Source organism: Girardinichthys multiradiatus, chromosome 12 (assembly GCF_021462225.1).
Source record: "Girardinichthys multiradiatus isolate DD_20200921_A chromosome 12, DD_fGirMul_XY1, whole genome shotgun sequence".
NCBI classification, from domain to species: Eukaryota; Metazoa; Chordata; class Actinopteri; order Cyprinodontiformes; family Goodeidae; genus Girardinichthys; species Girardinichthys multiradiatus.
In genome coordinates, this window is record NC_061805.1 from 32049137 (window position 1) to 32071112 (window position 21976).

The 21976-nt window shown below is 40.1% G+C and overlaps 1 protein-coding gene across 5 annotated transcripts; it reads left to right on the forward strand.

Moving 5' to 3' along the window:
* The first annotated feature begins 1348 nt into the window (after positions 1-1348).
* On the forward strand, positions 1349-21241 carry si:ch211-225b11.4 (thyroid adenoma-associated protein homolog). Of its 5 annotated transcripts, none has more exons than XM_047382456.1 (31): positions 1349-1508; positions 1582-1762; positions 1845-1934; positions 3734-3761; positions 3847-3995; positions 4093-4215; positions 4308-4428; positions 5344-5489; positions 5566-5650; positions 5723-5859; positions 6825-7022; positions 7114-7819; positions 7910-8062; positions 8885-8994; positions 9067-9227; positions 10838-11016; positions 11100-11264; positions 11342-11490; positions 11583-11723; positions 12894-12998; positions 13076-13276; positions 13354-13504; positions 13930-14182; positions 15193-15429; positions 15511-15715; positions 15922-16110; positions 16351-16598; positions 16703-16870; positions 16957-17226; positions 18497-18699; positions 18802-21241. In XM_047382456.1, the coding sequence occupies exons 1-31, from the start codon at positions 1390-1392 to the stop codon at positions 19074-19076; spliced, it is 5646 nt and encodes a 1881-aa protein (XP_047238412.1). In that variant the 5' UTR covers positions 1349-1389; the 3' UTR covers positions 19077-21241. The 5 variants fall into 5 exon arrangements, 4 of the variants coding, with proteins under 4 accessions (XP_047238412.1, XP_047238415.1, XP_047238414.1 ...); XM_047382459.1 differs by having other exon boundaries at positions 11100-11240; XM_047382458.1 differs by having other exon boundaries at positions 10853-11016.
* Positions 21242-21976: the final 735 nt, after the last annotated feature.

A 21976-nucleotide genomic window follows, 5' to 3' on the forward strand; every position in this document is an offset into this window, starting at 1 on the left:
TGTGTTAACCTATCTAGCTTTTATGGCATTGCTTTGGTGCGGAGTGCTTTGGCTTTTTATCTTCACCCACTCATTCTCTATCATGATTCCTAACAAAAGCCCACAAAACATATTTCCTGGGGAGAGAGTGGTGACCAGCCATGTTTAATGTATTCTCTGACTGCAGCACCATACATTTCTGCGTTGAAATTGCTTGGGATGAATCTATGTACCATCACCACTCTTATATATACAATCTATTTGGTTAAGACTTTTAAAAAGTGCATGGTTATACTTTGAAAAACATCATGGCTTTTGTAGGATTAAAACTGATAATGAGAACTGCATTAAAATATCTTCTTGTATTTACCTGTTGCCGTCCCATACTTTGGCTAAGCAATTCACAACATTTAAAGTTTGATTATTTAAGTCATGTTCTATCTATCTATCTATCTATCTATCTATCTATCTATCTATCTATCTATCTATCTATCTATCTATCTATCTATCTATCTATCTATCTATCTATCTATCTATCTATCTATCTATCTATCTATCTATCTATCTATCTATCTATCTATCTATCTATCTATCTATCTATCTATCTATCTATCTATCTATCTATCTATCTATCTATCTATCTATCTATCTATCTATCTATCTATCTATCTATCTATCTATCTATCTATCTGTCTGTCTGTCTGTCTGTCTGTCTGTCTGTCTGTCTGTCTGTCTATCTATCTATCTGTCTGTCTGTCTGTCTATCTAATCTTTTCTTTTACTTAAAAATACAATGAATACATATTAATAAAAAAGAAAGGATGAAAAATGTCAAGGGACAATTAACAGATAACTGCTATTTAAGAAAATATTCTAAATGTTTTTACATTTGCTGTTTTCCTTGTAGATATTTGGTAGATATTTCAAAAATAATTCTGTGTAAAAAGAACAAAACGTGGGAGGTGATTCTACAAATTACTTCTTGTGTATGTAGAATATTTATCATATGTATTAAAAAAACATTTTCAACTAAAATAAAAGGTCAGTCCAGAATTTGTTGGACACCACACACTAAAGAAGGGATGAAAGATGGTTTTAGTACTTTGTCAGCAAAACGTTTGCAACGGATCAATGTTAATTCATTTTGTAAACCTTTTAAAGAAATATATTCTGTGGAGAAATTTGACATATATCAATTTAGCTATATTTAAAATTACACTTGGCCACGTAAAGGATAAAAACAGTCTTGTTTTGTTGCTTTGCCAGTCAAGTCAGTTCTCGCAAGCCTCATCCTCTAGATGGCAGCATGTCGCTGCCACGATAACCACTCAGAATCGTAGAAGTAGAAGTTTTTCTGCAGTATCGTGCTTTCAGTAATGTCAACAGCAAGCAGCTTCATTAAAAGCCACCATGTCGTTTGAAAACCTGATAAAACATCTGCATCACTGCCTTATCACTGAAGATCCAGCATCTGAAAATGGCTGCCAGATCCTCCAGCAGTTTGTCAATAAACTGTCTGAATCCTCCAGGTTTGTGCAGCTTATTCTAAGTGTCCATGCGACGTTTATGATCTACTAAAATGTAATTTGTTTGCACGGACAGAAGCAGAGTTAAACGGAGCAAGGAGCGCAGTTTAGAGGAGGCAGTCCAGCTCCTGAAGCAAATCTCAGAGGCACAGCTTCGTGGCATGGAGAAAGAGCATCTCCTGCTTCTGGTCAGACTCCTCTTATCCCTGCAGCTGGAGATGGTCAGCATCTCCACAGCCTGCCGTAAAGTGGACCAGGTGAGCTCAACAACTTGCCTTTTCACTGTAATATAATGTGGATTAACCTTAATGTAATGAAAAAGTATTCTCTTCTCCACAGATGCTGCAGCATTTGGCAGCAAAGGTGAATCACCAATTGGTTTATAAAGAAACCCTCCAGAGTTTTCAGTCTATTGTCCACAGTGATCAGGTACAGAGATCTTACTTTTTGTTTGGTTGCCCTTTGCTTTCAGCTACACTGCCGTGCCTGTAAAAAGTATGAATACCGCATGAATTTTTCCAAACCAATTGAATTCAGTTAATTTATATAGCTCCAATATAAAACAAATGTCGTCTCAAGGCACTTTACAAAAAAACGTCAATGCAATCGAACCATACAGTCAGATTCCAAGTCAAGTACACAGATTTTAAAGTATTATTATTCATCAAACAATGCAGTCAAGTTCAGTTTATTATACAGGTTAAAGGGTTTTCTAGGGGAACCTAGCAGATTGCATTGAGTCCCTGATTTGCAGCATTCAGGCCTCCTGGTCAAGCATGTTGCACCAGGGTACTGTATCTTGCATCGAGCTGTTAACTTTGCAGCAATCCCTCATTCTGAGCATGCAACTGAAAGGAAAACTCCCCTTTAACAGGAAGGAACCTCCAGCTGAACCTGGCTAACCTGGTTCAGCTAAATTACCATAAATGTAATGTATGTTATTGAGATTTTATTTAACTTACCAACATGATTGTAAAGTGGAAAGAACATAAAACATTGTTTTTTACAAAAATTATACAAGTTTTTACAAAAAACTTTCAAAAGGTGTGTATTTATATTAAGTTTTGCTAATAAGCACATTTTTGCTGCAGTTGGAGCTGCAGGTCTTTAGGCTCTTATGGGGTATTTAGATTCTGATGGTTTTGCTCATTCTTTGCAAAATAGCTCAAGCTTATTCCTACTGAATGGAGAGCTTCAGATTTAGGTCTAGAATAGACTAGGTTATTCTAATGCATGAATATGCTTTGATCTAGACAATATCGTTGTAGCTCTGGCTGTATGTTGGAAAAGTTGTTGTCCTGCTGTAAGGTGAGCCCCCATCCCAGTCTCCATCTCAGTCTCTAACATGGTTTCTTCCATTATTGCTCGGTATTTAGCTCCATCCGTCTTCCCGTCCTCACAACATGATGTTGCCACCACCGTGTTTCAAAGTGGGCCTTAAGTGTTCACTGTGATGTCCAGTGCTAGTCTTCTACCTCAGATAGCATTTTGCATGTAGGCAAAAAAGGTGGGTTTTGAACTCATCTCACCAGAGCACCTGCTTCCACGTACTTACTGGGTCTCCTTCATGACTTGTTGCAACTTGCAAACTGAACTTCCTTTGGCCTTTTTATGGCATTTACCATTTTTCAACAATGGCTTTCTTCTTGCCACTCTTCCATAAAGGCCATATTTTAAGAATGGGCTAGTAGTTCTCCTGCCAACAGACTGTAGCCCCTGAGCTTTGGATCTGGCCTGCTTTTCCAGGTTTACCATGGGTGCCTTGGCTGCTTCTCTGATTAATGTTCTCCTCGTCTTGTCTGTCAGTTTAAGTAGATTCGGTAGGTGTGCAGTTGTATTCTTTTAATTTTTAGTTAATTGATTGATCAGTGATCCGCAAGAAGCCTGGGATAGGGTTTTAAACACCGTTTTAGACTTCTCTACAAATTTCTCCCGGACCTGTCTGTTGTGTTCTTTGGGCTTCATGATGCAGTTTCTTCAATAACCTTCTATAACAAACGTCTCAGAGTGGATGTACTTGTCAGATCTCCGGATAGTTCTTGCTTTTATTATCCTAGAACTATTGCCAAGCATAGTTGTATTGTCTCATGCTCTGAGCTAAAAAAAAAAAAAATTATCTATCCAGTTCATCATGTCTAAACTACTGCAATTCATTGTTATTGTGTGTCAACAAAATCTCAATGCATTTGATCTTGGAAACAATTGTGACTTTCAGTTTTTTTTTTCAGGTTCTGTCTTTGCAGGATTTGCAGAGAGGTTGGTGCAGAATGACGTTAACATTGTATTTTAGTATGTCACTGACCTAATGTGTACGTTTTTACCTATTTCCCCTTAATTGTAGCATGCATGTTCCTGGAGGACAGTGCAGTTGGTCGTGAGGTTTGGCGAGAATCCTACATGTCCATGCTGCAGAGAGTATCTGAATCCCTCCCTGTTGTATTACAAGAGGAATCTCAGAGAGATGGGCTGAACTGTTATATTACTGTCAAGGTACAGATAGAGAATGCAGCAGGAATCACAATATAGTGCAGCTATCATACAAATAACCTTAACTTTCTTTCTAACACGTAAATCTTGGTGGCTGCAGGTGTGTTTGCAAGTGTTTCAGCTTTTACCCAGTAAAGTTGCTCCTCTGGTGTGGGAGGAGAACCACAGCAAGGAAGCAGTACAGAAGATCCTGCAGGCTCTTATGGACATCATATTTGGACAGGTTTCTTTTTTTTTTTTAAGAAAAAAAATGTAGAATCAGTCTTTCAGATGATATGTGTGTTGCTAAAGCTGCTTATGTGACGTGTGATGCAGTGCTGTAACAGGGACACACGTCTTTTGGCGGGCACAGCTGTGGCGATGCTGATTAACACGGCGTCTGAGAGCAGAGTTGCAGGAGCTGCAGCCTGGGATCTGCTGCAGGCCTCTTATCCACGTATGTACCCCGTCCACGTATGTTTTGATCAGGACTCGATAAGTAACGTTGGGTTGGCTGTACAGGAAGCTGCAAAGAACTGCAGTGAATACTTAAGTATGACAATTTATTATGTTGAGATACAAGAAAGCTAAGGAGAAATTAATGTTTAATGCAAAAAGAAAGATCTCCGAGAAGCTCACTGTTTCCTCACAGGGAAATTTGACCTGCCTGAGACAATCTGCCAGAAAAAGCGTATGCTGTCCAAAAATAACAGTAGAGCAAGAGACTTGTTTCCCATTGATCATACATGCTCTTTATTCAGATGAATAAAACAGAGTTACCTTGGAACAGTTACAGTTTTTATTAGGAGTAGGACCTGAAAGCAAGTGGGAAAAATTAAATGGGGAATCTACAGTTTCGGGGGTGTTTTGCAGCTTCAGGATTAGGCAGCTAATTTTGTGTCGGTTGATCCGCAAGTACATATTTTAACAGGTGAACACAAAAGGATCCACCATGGTTCTGCTTAAGAATCAGAACTGGAGGAAGCTCAGGTGTCTTTGAAAAAATCCTGGAAATTGGAAACATATCTGTTTATTCAAAAAGGTGAAAATCTGATAAAAAATAAAAATGAAAAAGTAGATTTGAGTAGGCCCTTAAAAAATGTGTTATTTGTAAAGCCAAGAGTACTTAATTTTTCTTTTATTCAGGGAATTGTGGTAATGATGAAATGATAAAGAATGGTAAAGGAAGCCTCAAATGGATACATACCCAAATATAGTAACTGTAACATAAAGTTACTCTTTCCCATTATTTAATGTGTGAGCTTATGCATGAACAGACTTCATCTTTGTAGACCAAATAATATTTACTCCAGAATCTTCAAAGCTCTGGGTTTTTTCTGCCTGAAGAAATTTTATTTCGGCTGCTTCTCAGAGCCCTGCCAGCTGGCTGTGGGGGTTCTGCAGGTAAGATGCCACCCTGCAGGGAAGGACGGAGTGGAGCGTTTGGCTGTGAGCAGAGGCCTCCTCACTTGCTGTCCCCCTCACGTCTTACTGAGCCCAAACCAGAACAGCATGCAGGTACAGGTACATGCAGGTAAAAGTACATGTTGGACTTTCCCATCATAATAAAAAACGTAATGCCTTCTTTTTTTAGACCTGTTTACTGCTGGACGGCTTGTTTCCTCTTGTTTATGCGCTGTGTGAGGAGAAGCGGGATTGTCACTACTTGGCCTTTGAGGGTGAGTAAACTCCAAACCGTTTGTCTGTTTGAAAAGTTCTGTTTTCCGTTAAACCCCAAAATGCTGTTGCAGTGTTAACACTGTGGCTGAAGAAAGTGAAAGAATGTGTGACGGATCTGTGGAAGATGACCGGCGCCCGCCTCCTGCCTGACGACAGCAGGCTGCTGCAGCAACTCACTCACATCGTTTGGACCAATGCAGAAAGCCCAGTGAGTCACCGAACGTCATTATACAGTAATATCCATGTTCAAAAGGCAACACATCAGCGTATACTCAAAAACAACACATATTTTCATATTTTTGCAAATGGTTTTTTTATGCACAGTTACTGAATATATTTATAAGGGGTGAAATATGGTTGGTTTCCACAGTTTACTGGGGCGAACAGCATCACATTAAAAATGATTTCGCAAATTAACAATAACCGATAACGACTTCAATCCCCATGAACTAAATTGTTACTTTGAGATTCAAAAATATTTATTTGCTGCTGGTTCAATGAGAAAACAAATAAAATACTGGATTACTATTTAAAATATGATTGATCGGCGTCCTTGTTAAGCTGTTTAGATGTACAGTTCTACTTAATGTAACTGTTTTAGTTAAGAAGCCTTTTTTTAAGCAGTATCTGTGTTCAAGGTAATTACTGAAAGATTTATAGTCAAAAAAAGGCTTTGCTGAATTTTGCAAGAAATACCTCCATACTGTATTCCTGACATTTAATACAATTTTTGTTGATGTATACTTTTTGATAAATGAAGGTTGTTGAGCACTGGCCACTTCCTCGACAGCTTGTACAACTGTGAAAACTGTGCGACATTTTAGCTTTGTTTTGAGTGAAAATGAGTTCGCTTATGGCTTGTAATTCATGACTGAAGTTCAGATTTTCCATCTGATGAGTTCTAACACTACTTTGCCCTCCCTTACCTACAGTAAGTAGGTAAGGGAGGTAAAAAGAAAATCTCCAAAGACCTCTGTTGGTGTGAGATTATGCTTCTGCGAAAAAGGCCTTATTTATTTGAGGGCTTTTTACCTGTGGCGAAATAAATGTAGAGCGAAATTTAGTGCCAAATATATATACAGTGGTCAGATACAATGGTTTAGTTTTAATTAATCTCAAAAGTCACATTGATTAAAGTCTTTTTAAGTTGTATGTGTGCATCTGTTTTGGCAGGTAGAAGGGGTGCCTGAGTTTGCGAGCAGCGCCTTTACTCTGTTGCTGAACCTTTATGCCATGGACTGTGAGCACTTTTGTGACACCAAGAAGACCTTTTATTTTACTCTGCTTGAGCGCTTATTGAAACTACCTTGGGAGGCAAAAGCCAAATATCATCGCCTTTGTGCTCTGCTGCCTTATGTGGGAGCTGATACGGTGGGCATTTATAGTTGTTATATTCTTTATAATGTTGTCATTATTGCTTTCCGTGACTCTGATGGTTGTTTGCGTGTCTGTTTGTACTCAGATGCTGCCTCAATACACTGAGGTATCCAGTCATCTTTTGAAGTGCCTGTCGACCAATCACTTGTCCCCGTGTGGCTCAGAGTTTTATAAGTGTCTGATCCAACAGCAGAGGCGAGAGCTTCCTGCCTCGCTCACTGAGCTGGATCTGGCCGGGCGCTGGGCCAAGAGCTGGCAGCCTTTCTTGCTGGAGGCGTTGACATCTGAAGTGACTCTTCTACAGACCAACAGCTCAACACATTTACTGCCCTGCACCTTTCAGGTTTTCTCCTCTGCTGTGCATCATCTGCTGGCCTCCCTGAACCCCCACAGGCCGGGCCACCTGCACGCCTGGGCATGCATCCTGAGCTCCTCTCGAGCCATCAGCGGCTGTTCTCCTTGGGATCTGCAGGGTAGCTCCACCTTTAAAACACTGCAGCTGGCTCTCGGGTCTGCAGACGACAAAACCCGTCTGGCTGCTCTTAACCTGCTCTGTTACAGCTCAAAGACCAGAGATATCCCAAGCACAGAGGAGATGAAGATACTGAAGGAGTTTATTCCTCAGAATCTGAATTGCGAGTCCTCACCTTTTCGACAGCACCTTCAGGCTGCATTGAGAAGGTTTCTGGTTCGTATCAGAGATGGGTGCTTGGCACACATCAGAGAAGTAAAGGGCAAAAAGAAAGATGTCAGCCATGAAAGTAGAAAGGATCTTCTGGAGCAAGGGATTGGTGAGGGAAAAAAGGGTTTATTTTTCCAGGATTTTTTATTTGTGTCTCTTTTCAGAAAAGCGTTTTTTTTATTTTTTTTATGTTATATAGGCTTTGTGGAGTGGTTAGGTCAGCTTCCATACAGCTTTCTCTCACCTGGACACAGCTATCAGAGGAAGAAGACGGCGCTACTGTTGCTGTCTGCAGTCCTGGAGACTTGCACAGATACCTGGAGCCCTGACAAGAAGAAGGGACAGCCACCAGGTAACCCATTAAAATGGACTGGAGCAAGTTTTTACTGAAGCACAGAGCCGTCCAAAAATATTCATACCCCTTGAACCTTTCAATATTTTGTAATGTCTCAAACACAAACTTTAATGTTTTTAAATGGGATCTGGTAGACCAGCAAAAGTGTATAACCGAGCAGTAGATGGAAAATGATACATTGTTTTAAAGAAAAGCCTGATAAGTGTGGCTCACCTGAGCTCTGGATCTCTGCATCTCCCCCAAGAGCATCTCTGCTGGGTCTCTGATAAATGCTCTCCCTGCCCCGTCTGGTCAGTTTAGCTGGACAGACGTGTCTTTTTAGGTTTGCGGTTGTGCGATACTTTTTAACTTTCACATGGTGGGCTGAAGAGTGCGCTGTGAGATGTTCAAAGTTTGTGAATTTTCTTCTTCGTTTTTGGTCCTCATAATGCTGTTCTTCATTAATGTTCTCTAACAAACCTCTGAGGCCTTCACAGAAGAGCTGAATTTATACTAAGATTACATTACTGTTTACTAATTGCTAGACTCCTGAAGGCTGTTGCTTGGACTGGATTTCCTTTAGGGCTATAAGATTAAAATGGTCTGAAAACAAATTCAGTTTTGTATCATTTTAGTTCACTTCATAATTTTGAGTTACTTTGTTGGTCTGTCACAGAAAATCCCAATAAGAAACGTTGAAGTTTGTAGCAAACGAGAAAACGTTCAAGAGGAATGAATACAAAACACTAAATATGTATTTGTACATTATTCTTCGCTTAATGGGTATAGATTTTTTTATATTATTTAGTCTTTTAATGGTGAAACTTGACCTAATTATAGGAAACATAGGACTTCTTATTGACTGTGCCAGACAGAGAGGACAGTGGGAATTTTTCAGCAGAACCAAGCAGCTGCTACTTATCAGCTGTCTTGAAGATTCTACAAATGAGGTAAGACTGTCTTATTATTTCTCCTTGTCTAAACTGACTGAAATGTAATACAAGGGGCGTTATTTCCTCCAGATCCGGGAGCTCTCGGCTGGCATGTTGTTGAGATTTTTTCCTCCTGGTTTCCCTGCTGACATCGCTGAAGTCCTGGAGACGAGGAGCAGGCAGCTTCTGTGCAGCCCGCGGGTGCAGGAGGCTCAGATGGGAGCGCTCATGATGAAGATACTCCTCCAGAAGTAAGCCTCGCTTCCTCTTGTGGCCTCGTCTTGTAAAATTATTTACACTCCTTTAGCTTTGTTTTCCTTTGTAACCATAAACTTCAAAGTTTGAGGATTTTGTGTGATAGACAAACACAATTTGGAGCATAATTGTGAAGTAAAACGTGAAGCATTTTACAGTTTTTAAAGGTTTCAAGAGTTCAAAGGTTTTTACATAAACAAACCTGAAAAGAGTGGCATGCGTTTGTGGTTAACCGTTCTGAGGGCAGTTGGTTGCACTGGATTTTATTTAGTGGTATCAAAGTAAAGGAGGGCTGAATATAAATGCAGAGCAAACTTTTTATGTATTTAACTGTAAGAAAATAACCACAAAAATATTTTTTCTAAACTTTACAACGATGCACTATTGTGGATATGACAAATGAATATACTTTGGTCTAAACTACCGGGGTTAAACTCCAGTCCGTGAGGATCCTGAATGAAATAATTAATTAGCAGAACTCTGTAGAACTTGTTGTGTTCAATTCAGGTGTGTTGGACCAGGGACACATCTAGAAATTGAAGGACACTGGCCTTCGAGGACTAGAGATTGACACCCAGATCTAAACCATTCCTTTGTAGCCAAGGTTGCATCTTTAGCGATGTTGTACTGTTGGAAGTTTTACCTCTGTCCCACACTCAAATCTCCATCAATTTTCCAATCAACTCTGACCAGCTTTGCTGTTCCTGGTGAACAACATGATGCAGCATGATGCGGCCACCGCTTTGTTTCACCATATGGAGGGCGTGTTCAGGGGGATGTGCAGTATCAGTTTTCCTCCTCACATTGCATTTTGCATGTAGGCCAAAACGTTCAGTTGCATATTCTTTGTCCTGAATACTATAAATAAATTGCCCTCCAAACGACCATTGGCTGCTCTGTAAATGAAAAAATGGGGGCACAGTTGGTAGCACTGTTGCCTTGGAGCAAGAAAGTCCTGGGTTCAAATCCTTGTCTGGGGTCTTTCTGCAGGAGGTTTGCATGTTCTCCTGGGTGCCTTCTCCCACAGTCCAACAACCCAACCGTTAGGTTTGTCTCTCTAAATTGCATTTAGTTGTGAATGTGTGAGTACATGGTTGTCTGGGTGTTTCCGTGTTGACCAGCGACCTGTCCAGGGTGTGGCCCCACCTCTCGCTCAGTGGCCACTGGAGATAGCCCCCGCAGGAGTGTTGAAGAAGAGATGCATTGAAAACTTGCAGGACACCAACCCTTTCAGGACTGAAGTTGCCTACCTCTGTTTTAGAAGATGTTCCCCTGCTTCAACACAGCTGAATCAAATGTATGGCTCATTACCTCGCCTAGAGCAAAGAACATGACTGCACATTGAGGAGGTAATTCAGCCATTTAATTCAGGTGTGTTGGATCAAGGACACATTTAAAAGTTGCAGGTCACTGACCCCCGAGGAATGGAGTTGCCCACTCCTGATGTATATGAATACATGCCATTTTGTTTAAATGTTTAAACAATTCTGCATAACTTTGTGCATAAGTGATCCCAAATAAAGAACACTGACTGGGGACAAAGCTTGAGGGGTGTGAACGTTTTTCCAAGGCACTGTAGACATGGTTTACATAATGAAGGTATCAGTTGTTCTTCCTGTAGGTCAGGACATCGGTGTGAGGAATGCAGTCTTAGCTTCGCTGCCAACACTGGAGGGAACCCCAAAGCTCTTTGTATGGTCAGAGTCCTGCTGAAGGAGCTGGAGGAGCATTATCTGACAGCCCAGGCAGATATGATGCTCTCTACCAGAACCAAGCCTATACACGGTGATGGTTAACATTCATTCACATTTATAATGATTGAAAAATTGATTTTCCTTATTTGAATCCTTTGATGTTTTATGTTTCAGGAGTGTTATGCGCTCTTCAGAGGTGTCTGCTTGAGGCAGCTGATGATATCTATACCACACTTGACCACAGTCTGATGATTAACTTGTTGGAACTTCTGGAGAATATTTCTCTGCTGCTGCTTGCGGTTCTGCATGGAGACCGTGAGGCTTGTGTCACTGGAAAATGTAATCAAGCAATCAAACAGTGACATCTCATTTTAGATTAATTTCTTTAACATTGCAAACTGAATTGCTTTTCCTAGATGCTCCACCTTCCTTTTGTGATATGGGAAACGCCATCAGCTCTCTGATATCCCAGCAGTCTGGATGTAACCAAACAGATGAAGAGGATTGTGTCCTGCTGTCTGAAGAGCACAGTCTGGTTCTCACCTGCTGCTGGGTCTCTCTCAAGGTGAGAACCAATTTATATGCCTAACTCAACATCAGTTGTTTTAAGAAGATGAGAAAACTGATGTGTGTTTCTACTCCATGTCTTTGCATCAGGAAACCGGAATATTTTTAGGTTCTTTGGTGGAAAAAATTCTCAAAGAATCCAAACAACATTCTGAATGTCTTCTAACTAAACAAGATTTAACGAGGGCATCAAAAGTATTCAAGGATATTCTTCTAAAATGCCGCCACTGGGTATGTTCTCTTTAAAATGTACAGTTCAGATCATAGGTTTACATACTCTGATTAATAGAAATATACTCAGTAATGTTGAACTTCTAATGATGTATTTTAACAGTTTTTTTTCCAAGCTGGGATAGTTAAATTCACCAAACAACCTCAGTGATTTTAAAAACAGGAAGTGTAAATGAACAGAAATTGTTTTCAACTTTGATTTTATGGTGTATTTTCTCCAATTCTCACATGGCCAAAATTACAGGCTTGAATATATAATATTTGGCTAAGTGTCTGTAACTAAATTCTTCCTTAGGTACAAGATATTTTTAGGCAAACCTTTATTCAGGGGTATCCAAAGTGTGGCCACATGTGGCTCCTAAGACCCTCCAAATTGGCTCTCAATAACCTTGGGCAATTTTTTACCAGGCTTTGTTTTTTTGCACATTGCACATTAGGCAGGTACGTTAACGTACATAATTTAAATCTTGGTTAAGACATACTTTTACTATTTGACGTAAATCCAGCATTAGAGCGTTCATTACCTGTGACTGAATTTAATTGTTCTATGTTCTATGTGTTTTGTTAACTTTTACATATTTTTAAGTATTCCTGTGCATTTTGTTGCCTGGCCTTAAATGTTTGCTTTTATTGTAAAGTGCTTTATAAATAAAAACCATTTTCTTTCACCCTGTTCAGTACCACTGGGAGAGAAACAGACCCCTTGCATGGTGCTACCACCACCATGCTTAATGGCTACTACAGTGTTACCAATTTTGAGAGCCTCACCTTAACTCCACCAAACTTACTTCCTACATTGTGACTTGACAGCTCAATATTTGTCTAGCCTGACTGTAAAACCATTTTTATCATTAGCTCTTTACCAAGCATATTTTTTAGCATCACTTATAAAAAGATTTAGGCATGTAAGTATATGTTTGACCCCATGTGGATTAGAAGGCCCAAAGTCCAAACTAAATGTCAAAAGTTCCCAATCGAAAATGGTTCCAGCTGTTTGTTAAATAATCATTCCTTTCTGGATAAAACACAGTTTGAATAAATCAACAAAAAACAAATGTTATTAGGAAATTCATGCCAGTAAGTGTGTGTAAACTTCTGACATCCACTGTATTTAAATTTAAACCGATTTCGTTGTCAGTTTTCCTGCAAACAGATTTTTGTCTTCACTAGGGGGCAGTAGAGGGCTGCTGTATAGGCTTCACAAAGTTCTGTACCTCTCTGCTGAGCAGCAGTGATCCAGACCTTAAAGATATTCCCGCACAGATGCTGAAAGACGTGAGTAAATTATTATTTTTTTATGTTATATCATTAACGGCAGCTGCTGATGTACAGATTTATTATTCTCATTTCAGGGATTGCAGGTTGTTCAGTGCCCTCGCTCTACGTCTGTGACCCGACGGGCTGCAGGGTTGCCCATGTTGATTTTGTGCGTTCTGTCAGCAGAGGAGGCCAGTAAGACGAGGCCACTGTTAGCCTTCAGTATGCAAACCCTTCTGGACACAGCAAGACGCCCTCTTGATGAAAACTGGGACCAAACCCTGGACCTCCCACAGGTGTGTTGACCCTGGGTCAGTGTTATTTCCAAAGAAATAGATAAAATGTGATCTGCTCATTGTCCTCTTGTGCGTAGGTATGTGCAGTTCACACTCTGCAGGCGTTGGTGCGTGGAGCAGGTTTGGGAGCAGCTGTTCTTCAGTTTGCTCCTGGTGTAGCCATACTGTCTCTGACTCTGCTCAGATCTCCCTGCTGGGCCATGAGGAATGCCGCTCTGCAACTTTACAGTGAGACAGAAACACATTTTTTGTCGGTTCAAAATGAAAGATTGTACTCTGCATTGTCCATGAACTTGCCTGGTGAGCATCATCCTACGATTGTTCACATAGCCTGGTTCTAAATAGAGTCTGGAAATATCTAAGTGATTCCAGACTTGTTCACTGTTCCGTTTTCATGTCATCCATCCATCCATCCATCCATCCATCCATCCATCCATCCATCCATCCACTGACTAAGTTTGGTAGCTTCCAGTAATAGATGTTATAAACTCATAATAAAGTTCAGCACAGGTCTGAGGCTACCAACGCTGGATGTTTGACTGTGGAAAAATGTGTAGGAACCCTGAAATAAAAACACTTTTATGTAAAGGACGAATGCATCTACAGCTTTTTATTTATGACAAACTCTCATCTTTACTAAATAAATGCTCTAGGTTCTCTCTGCTCTCGAGTGCTTGGCCAGCGGTCCAGCATTGTGGAGGCCGGCCCCACCCAGCACAGCATGTCCCCAGCTGCCTTTTTCTTTCACTATCCTGAGCTTCAACCTTTTCTCCTGGGCGAGCTGAGAGGCGAGGCACAACACCTCCAGAGGCTAACCGGGGGGGCAAAGCTGCATCTGCAGCCCTCATTATACCTGATCCTGACTCTGCTGGCCCAACTCCAACCTGGCATCCAAGACTCATCAGAGTAGTTATTGTTTACATACCTTTTGACTAATGGATTAATTTGAATAGATCACATAATATCCTGATGTGCAGTAAAAGGTCTGCAAAGTTATGAAGCATGAAGTCCTAACCAAACTAATTTAGTAAAAGGAACTTCTCACAATTCCACATTTTTTAACATTATTCATCTCTATATTTATTTTAGCTAGTTCAGTGCATACTAGAGAAAACTGAGCAGCTGCATCAGAACCCAGGGTTTTAAAACAATTATCTGACCAATCAGATCAGATTGAGGGTTTCTAAGGATCTCGTACAGACGTATGTGGATAAATAGATACATCTGGAAATGTTAGACAGAAGACATTAAAACAATCTATATCTTGCTTAAAATAAAATAAAATAGACATGTAATTTAGCAGTTTTTGACCCTTTTTAAGGTAAAAAGATATTTAAACCTAACCTTTTAAAACCTGTCTTTATCAGAACCAGGTGCGATCTATAGTGCCATTCATTCGCCAAATTCAGTTTTGGCAGCAGATGAATATTCCAAAAACTCCCCTAATATAGAGCAAATCTGCCCTGACACTGTAAGGCAACCACACTCACCAAACTGTCTAAGCTGGCAGAACAGGAGATACTAAAACACTCTCAGACATTTGAAATAATTTTACTATTGTTTTAATCAATAGTAAGTTCAGTACTGCTCTGCTACCCTTGTATTGTCCATATAAAGCAGATCCAGATCCTTTACACTTTAGTACATTTTAAATGAGATGGAGTTTATTAGGTATTGACTAGTGCTTCCTCATTTCATTTTTTGTTTGGAAAGTGCTAGAAGGAACAGCTCAGTTTCAAGTCTGAGAGGTTTTATTGCTTTGTTATTCGTTGCATCAATTCAATAAAACATTGTTTTCATCTGTGGAACCCTTTAAGACGTGGCACAGGATTTTATTCTGCATGTTTATCACTCTTAGACTGATTACAAACAGTTTATGTGACTGAGTGACTACCTTCATATGTTTCCACTTACAGAGCTTTGTTGGACTTCTTGCCTGCATTGCTCCAGCTATCTGCCAGTCCCATTTATAGTGTGAGAGTGATGGCCTCCAAAGCTCTGGTTGCCATGACACCACCTTCAGCGTACATGGACCTCCTCATAAAACTGACCTCTAAGCTCCCCGGTCCACAAGAGTCCTGCTACCACAACCGGCTCCACGGCCAGGTGCTACAGATAAAAGCCCTCCTTGACCGAGCTCTCAGCGCAGACAGGTGGGACTAAAATAAAGGAGATGCTTAAATATTCATCAGTAACTTCCTGGGTTTGAAACTCTGTTGTGTTTGTGTTGGTAGTGTCCTATCTGACGACCTGCGTGAGGTGGTGAGCAGGATACATGCCTCGATGTGGTTGGGGACCGCAGCTCAGCGCTGCCCCCTAGTGAGAGCAGTATACCTCAGTGTGGCTGACTCTCTGAGAAAGCATTTCTGTGAGACCTTCCTGATGCAGCTCAGTGACAAACTCATGCACGATCTACATACACCTCAGCAGGGTCTTCAGGTGTGTGACAACTGTATAGAAGTGACTGTGTATACTTTATATTGTTTGCTAACGTAACTTTTTGCAAAGGGTTACAACAATGAAAAAGGTGTGTGCCCTGTTGAGTTAAAAAAATGTCTTTTACAGCACAATTTAGCATCATGATGAAGATGATTATAATCTTAACAGATTTAGTTTATTTTGTCTTATCTTTGTGTTCTCCGCAGGTTGGCTTGTCATCCTTCCATCAACAAGCTCTTAACTTCCTCTGTACAGATCCAAAGTGGGCTTGTCAAATCTGGGAGAATTTTTCTGCAGCCCCCCCTGAACTGAGGCTGTCATTGGTCTCGTGGTTGCAGGACAGGTGGGGTTTGATGCAGACTGACATGAAAGAAGTGATCCAGAGGGTGTTGCAGGTAAGGCACAGAACTGGCGTAGGTCGTAAAGATAAAGCCTGTAAAATAGTGCATGCTGCTCAGGGTTTAACTGACCCTTTAAACGTGACAAAATGTGATCCTGGCTATCTGCAATCAGAGGGCAGATATAGCCTACTGTTTGTTTATGTGGCCCAGTGACGTTTTTAACAGCACCCGTTTGATGGATTTACCTATTGACTGATCATCTAAAGGTAATTTTTAAATGTTTTCTATCTCCAGTCAAACTTGAAGGAAGCTTTGTTGGGCGACAGTGTGGATTATCGCACAAGGTACCTTGCAGCTCTGATTGCTGTGATAACTGATGGTGGCTCTGCTTTACCTCAGCCTCTTTCCAACTCAGAGCCTTGTTTGTCCGAGTGTTTGCATTTGTTACTTCAGGACCTAGAGGTCCAGAAAGGTGGACCGGAGTTCCTGTCTCAGGCGCTAAATGCTGCTAGTCTACTGCTTTCCCAGTGGTCAAATTTCAGGTTTTTCTTTTTTTTATTTTACATTTAAATTCTTTAATTTAGAGTCCATGTTAACACATACATTCCTCCAACTGTGTTCTTTCATCTAATATTTTCCCAATAAGCCTGAAGACATCTATACTTCAGCGTTGGTGCAGCGTCCTCGAATGTCAGCGGACTCCAGAGGCCCCAGAAGTCCTCAGAGTAATGTGTAGTGAAGTTCTTTGTGCAGCTGGAGTCCTTCTCATCAACACCCTCAGAGAACACAGCTCTCTTCCTGCAATTATGATGAGGTATGAAGGAAATCTGATCATTTTTAGATTTAAATAATTGATTCTGCTTATAATGCTAAAACAATTTGGAACATTTTATGGTGTAGGTTGATCAACACAGGCCTGTACCTGCTGCAAGACCAAAGCCCGCAGGCGAGGCAGAAAGTTGCCCGTTTTGCCTCTTTGCTGCATCATTCAAGACAAGGAGACAACCAGAGCAGTGTTTACATCATGCAGATCAACAGAGCTCTGCTGCTGCTCCTGGACCTGCTACTGCAGGAGTGCTGGGACACTCCTGGCACACTGGAGTTGCTGTTGTCCCACCTGCCTCAGACTGACCTCATATCAGTGCTGAAAGAAGCTTCAGCAACAGGAGGGTGTGTTACTTCATCAAATCTGTACAGTGCTTTGCAAAGGCATTCATATTCCTTGATTTTTTTAGTAATTTTCACAGCACAAATTTTAACATAACCCTAAATGATAGAGCAACACAAAAATAGAACTGAGCACATTGAACTCCACAAAAAACAGTGAAAGCCATATATTCTTTTTATTTCTATTTCACAATTATACCCTGATTAGTCAATAGGTTGGAGAATTACCATTCCCTGCCATTACAGTTGTACGTCTTTTGAGACCAAGTTCCTCACACGTTCTTTATTGCAAACTCAATCAGATTGGATAAATGGCAAGCTTTACCTCAGATTCTCAATTAGATTTATATCTAGACTTTGACTAGGCCATTCTAACACATTAATTTGGTTTGATCTAAACCGTTTTTTTGTACCCCTGGTTTTATGTTTGGGTTTGTTGTTTTGCTGGAAACTGAACCTCTGCCTTAGCAGCCTTTGCAGCATTTAACAGGCATTCTTCTAGGATTGCCCTGTATTTGTGGTGAGGGAGTGTTCTGGTTGATGTGCAGTATTGGTTTTCTGCCACACATGCTGTTTTGCATTTTAACAAAAAGTTAACTTTTTGTCTCATCTAAACAGAGCACCTTCTCCCACATGTTTGATGTCCGGCAAGGCTTGTGGCAAACTGCTTTAAAGGCCACATTAATAAAGTGCATGACTACAAGTTGTCCTGTTTTTAGATTCTACCATCTGAGTAGTGGATCTGTGCAGCTCCTCCAGAGCAATTTCCTCTTGTCAGTCAGTTTACGTGGTCAGCCATTTTTTGGTAGGTTTGCAGTTGCGCCAAAAACTTTCCTTTTACACAGGAAGAATTGATCGGTGCTCCGTGAGGTGTTGTATATTCATTAGATATTGTTCAATAACTTAACTCTTTTTTTGCTGTGTTCCTTGGTGTTCATAATGCTGTTTGCTCACTAATGTTTTTGATGAGATTAAGATACACACGAGTTATTTCACCGATTTAGAAATTTCTGAAAGCAGTTGGATTGACTGGATTTCATTCTGGCCTGGTCGGAGTTAATTGGAATGAATACATATCCCTGACAAATGTTTCAGATTTTTAAGAAAATATCTGAAAACCATCTATCCTTCTTTTCCTTCCTTACACTATTATACACCACTGTGTTGCTCTGTCACGTAAAATACATAGAAGTTTGTGGTTGTAAGTTGACAAAGTGTGAATAATATGTATGTACGTTTTAACAGAACATTGATCATCGGTATGTTTTTGTAGGACTTCCAGCCTGTATGAGCAGGATGAGGTGAATGTGTTTGCAGAACCCTCCATCATGTCTGCACACATGCTGCCCTACCTGCTGCAGATGGCTGACAAATCCTCCCAATCCTCTGCTTTGGCACAGACACTGACGTCTTGGGCAGAGGAGAATGTTGCTCAGGTTCTGGATAACCTTACAGCCTGTGAGCAGCTCCAGCCAGGTACACTGTCCTACATTTCAAATGATATTAAATACGTAGAGCTGAGCTCTGGAATATTTCCTGCTTTTTGTGTTAAAAAAACAATTATTTCTGATTTTCCAGCTAAAACATTCTCTCCCTCTTGGCTGGCTCTCCTCATGGATCCCAGTTTCCACAACGCCCTGTGTGGCCTCCTAACCAGAGTTGCCTTTCTTCTTCATCTGCTGAAAACCTCTGCTTGTATACGACATCTTTGTGATCCTTTAAGCATGCAGATGCGTTTGCAGGCAGTTTGTTCTCTTCTCAGTGAGAATGGTGTTCACTTTCCCCCTGCTTTAACAGCTGCTGTAGCTGCTGGAGACACACACACACTCTTAGATGAGGATTGCAGGTGCTGATGCTGCCAGACTTCAGCCCTTCATAAACTTATGATAGAGCTAAATGTGTAGAGTTACTTGTTTGTGTCTTCATTTGCTTTGTAGGGAAGAGACCCACTGGGTGGGTGAAGCTTTATTCCTTTTTATTGGAATTATAATCATGGAAAACTGCAGTCAGAACAAGAGCGCCAGGTCATTTCTGTCCATTTTTGTTGTTGTGCTGCTTTCTACAGCAACAATAGCAAGGCTCAGACTGATGTAGTGATGTAATGCAACAGCATCTGGAAATATTGCCTGCTTAGCAGCCAGTGGGGGATGTGATATGTGGTTTAATTTTCCATTAGAGGCCATCTGATTGGATAAGTATCCCTTTTCTCAACCACTCGAGAGCTGAGAGCTGGCTCTCAGGGATCTGATTGAGATCTGGTGGTTGGCCTGTAACAGGCCGCATATTAGAGCAGTCTTACGTCATCAGATAGCCCACTGCTCAAGATTGATAACCATCAGGATTCAAGAAGTACAAACGTTGAACTTCTTAGTGGCAACGTTAGATGATTGGTAGGTTTTTATCAGAGAAAAGTCATTTCTTATCGTAGAAAGAAAGAAGTAATAATCGTTTTCTTTTACTTCACTTACTCAGTGTATGCAAGGTTTGTTGCACCATTGAGTACTTCACATTAGACAACAACCTATGACATTATGTTTGTGTTAATGATTCTTACACATATCTTATGCAAGGTGACCTGTGACCAGCGCTAAGTCCACACCTTGTGTGCAGTTACTTGACCCGTAACGGAACTGGTCTTTTTTTGATGAAGTCTAAATACTTCAATTCAATTCAAAAATACTTTATTAATCCCAAAGGGAAATTAAATGTTGTTATAGCTCATATTATGAAGGTTTCCTCAAAGAGCCGTTGTAGATGCTGATGGCTGTGGGCAGGAAGGATCTCCTGTAGCGCTCCGTCTTACAGCAGATCTGAAGAAGCCTCTGACTGAAGACACTCTGTTGTTGTAGGACAGTCTCATGAAGAGGATGCTCAGGGTTCTCCATACTGTATGCAGAACTAGTCATAATTTAACTGAGTGTAATTTATTAACATCTACATGGGGTTTTTAGTGATAAAAATGTATTCTGGAGGGTTATTGGCTGTTCTGCACAAGAATGGGGAGAGAATTTGATTTCATGGATATAAGTAATAGAAAGAGACTCACATCATTCTGATGCAAAAGTAAATATATCCTGCATTCATTTTTGACAGCTTAACAAATGCCATATCATATATGTTTATTGTATATTAAAGATATTTTCATAGATGAATGTGCTATAACAGTGTATACTAATTATATTTTACATGGATTTTTGCTTCCTCTGTCTAATTTACGAAGGAAACCGGATTATGTTAAGGTTGTTTTTCTCACTGAAACCAGACTTTTATGTCTGAATAATCTTAATTTTCCTGAAGGCGTAGTGCGTAAAAGTGGAAAATCCAACCATCTGGCTGATAATAAAGCTTTGCTACCAGAGAGTATGCAGACTCGTAGCAAACCTACGTCCTGCTACTTTACTGATTAACTAGGGCAGCATGGAGAAAGGCCAAGTGCAGAGGGTGCAGCCACTGTAATGAGGCATCTGTGCCATTTGGAGCATGAAAGGAATGTTTATGCAAAAAATAAAGGCTACTGTTGAATGTTTTTATTGTAAAACTCAGTATGTGTCATTTTTTTTTAATATCTTGTGCATGTTGATTTAAGTAAAAGAGCTGTTTCTGAGTTATGGTTTTGGAAAATGTTTCATAACTGTTAGCTCTTCCGTGATTACTTTTTACTGGCAGAAAGTGACTTGTCACGTATCTTATAATAAAATGTGGAGCAGCGTTTGCTGTGAAATTCTATAATCTTGTTTGGTATTTACGAATTGCAGTATTTTAATGAATAAAGAAATAATCTAATAGAAGTGATCGAACTTTTACTGAAAAATTTGCCAGTTTTTTAAACTTATTTGAGTCATTTGTGCTTTCTTTTTTTGTGATCTATCAGTGTGTCCTCGAGCAAAGTTTTAAAAATGTCATATTTTTGTAAAAAAAAAAAATGCTTCTATTTTGTTAAACATGTGCTTTGCAACTGTTCTAGAGACTCTGACATATTGCATTTAAAATAAAAGTTATGCCTTATGAGGTAAAACTACTGTTGTTGCTTCTTTGCTTTGGAGACAAAAAGAAACAATAGAATAGTAGTTATCTGGTAGCTTTAAATACTTCCGTGCCATCTTATGTGTGTTTATTGAGAGAATTTTTGAACAATTTACCATATCTTGCTTGTTTTTTCTTAATATGTGGGAGGAGACATTAAGCAAGAAAAAAATGACATGGACAGAATTATTTAAATAGTTTAATGTATGCTACTCTTACCAGCATGTTTCCTCTGATCTCAGAATCTGTGGAGGAAGACAAAGATTAGGGTGATGGCAGGGAGGCCTTCCAGCCTCAAAGACTTGGAGCTCGTCACCAAAGATGAACCATCAAATTACCAGTGGAATCATGCAGAAAGATGGTCAGCAATCATAAGAATGGTTTCACTGCTGTAATGCAAATACAGGTTTTTTACTGATTGAGGAGAGCATAAAAATTGCTAATAATTTTTGATTAAACTAAAACGGGGCATTATTTTATCACATTATGAGTGATGCCTTACTCATTTTCTATAAGCTTGAATGAAAATAATTTCAAATACTCATCTGCCATGGTTATAAATATTATTGGGCCCATTTGTCCGAAACAGTTACTTGCTTTCAATTAAAGCTACTGCAATAGAGACTATGAAATGGCCTTTTATTGATTGTGTTCTGTTACTAAAGCCTGATTCTAATGCAGTGAAGCATTATCTTTAGGGTTAGATGTGGATTAGGTTTAGGCTGAGGTT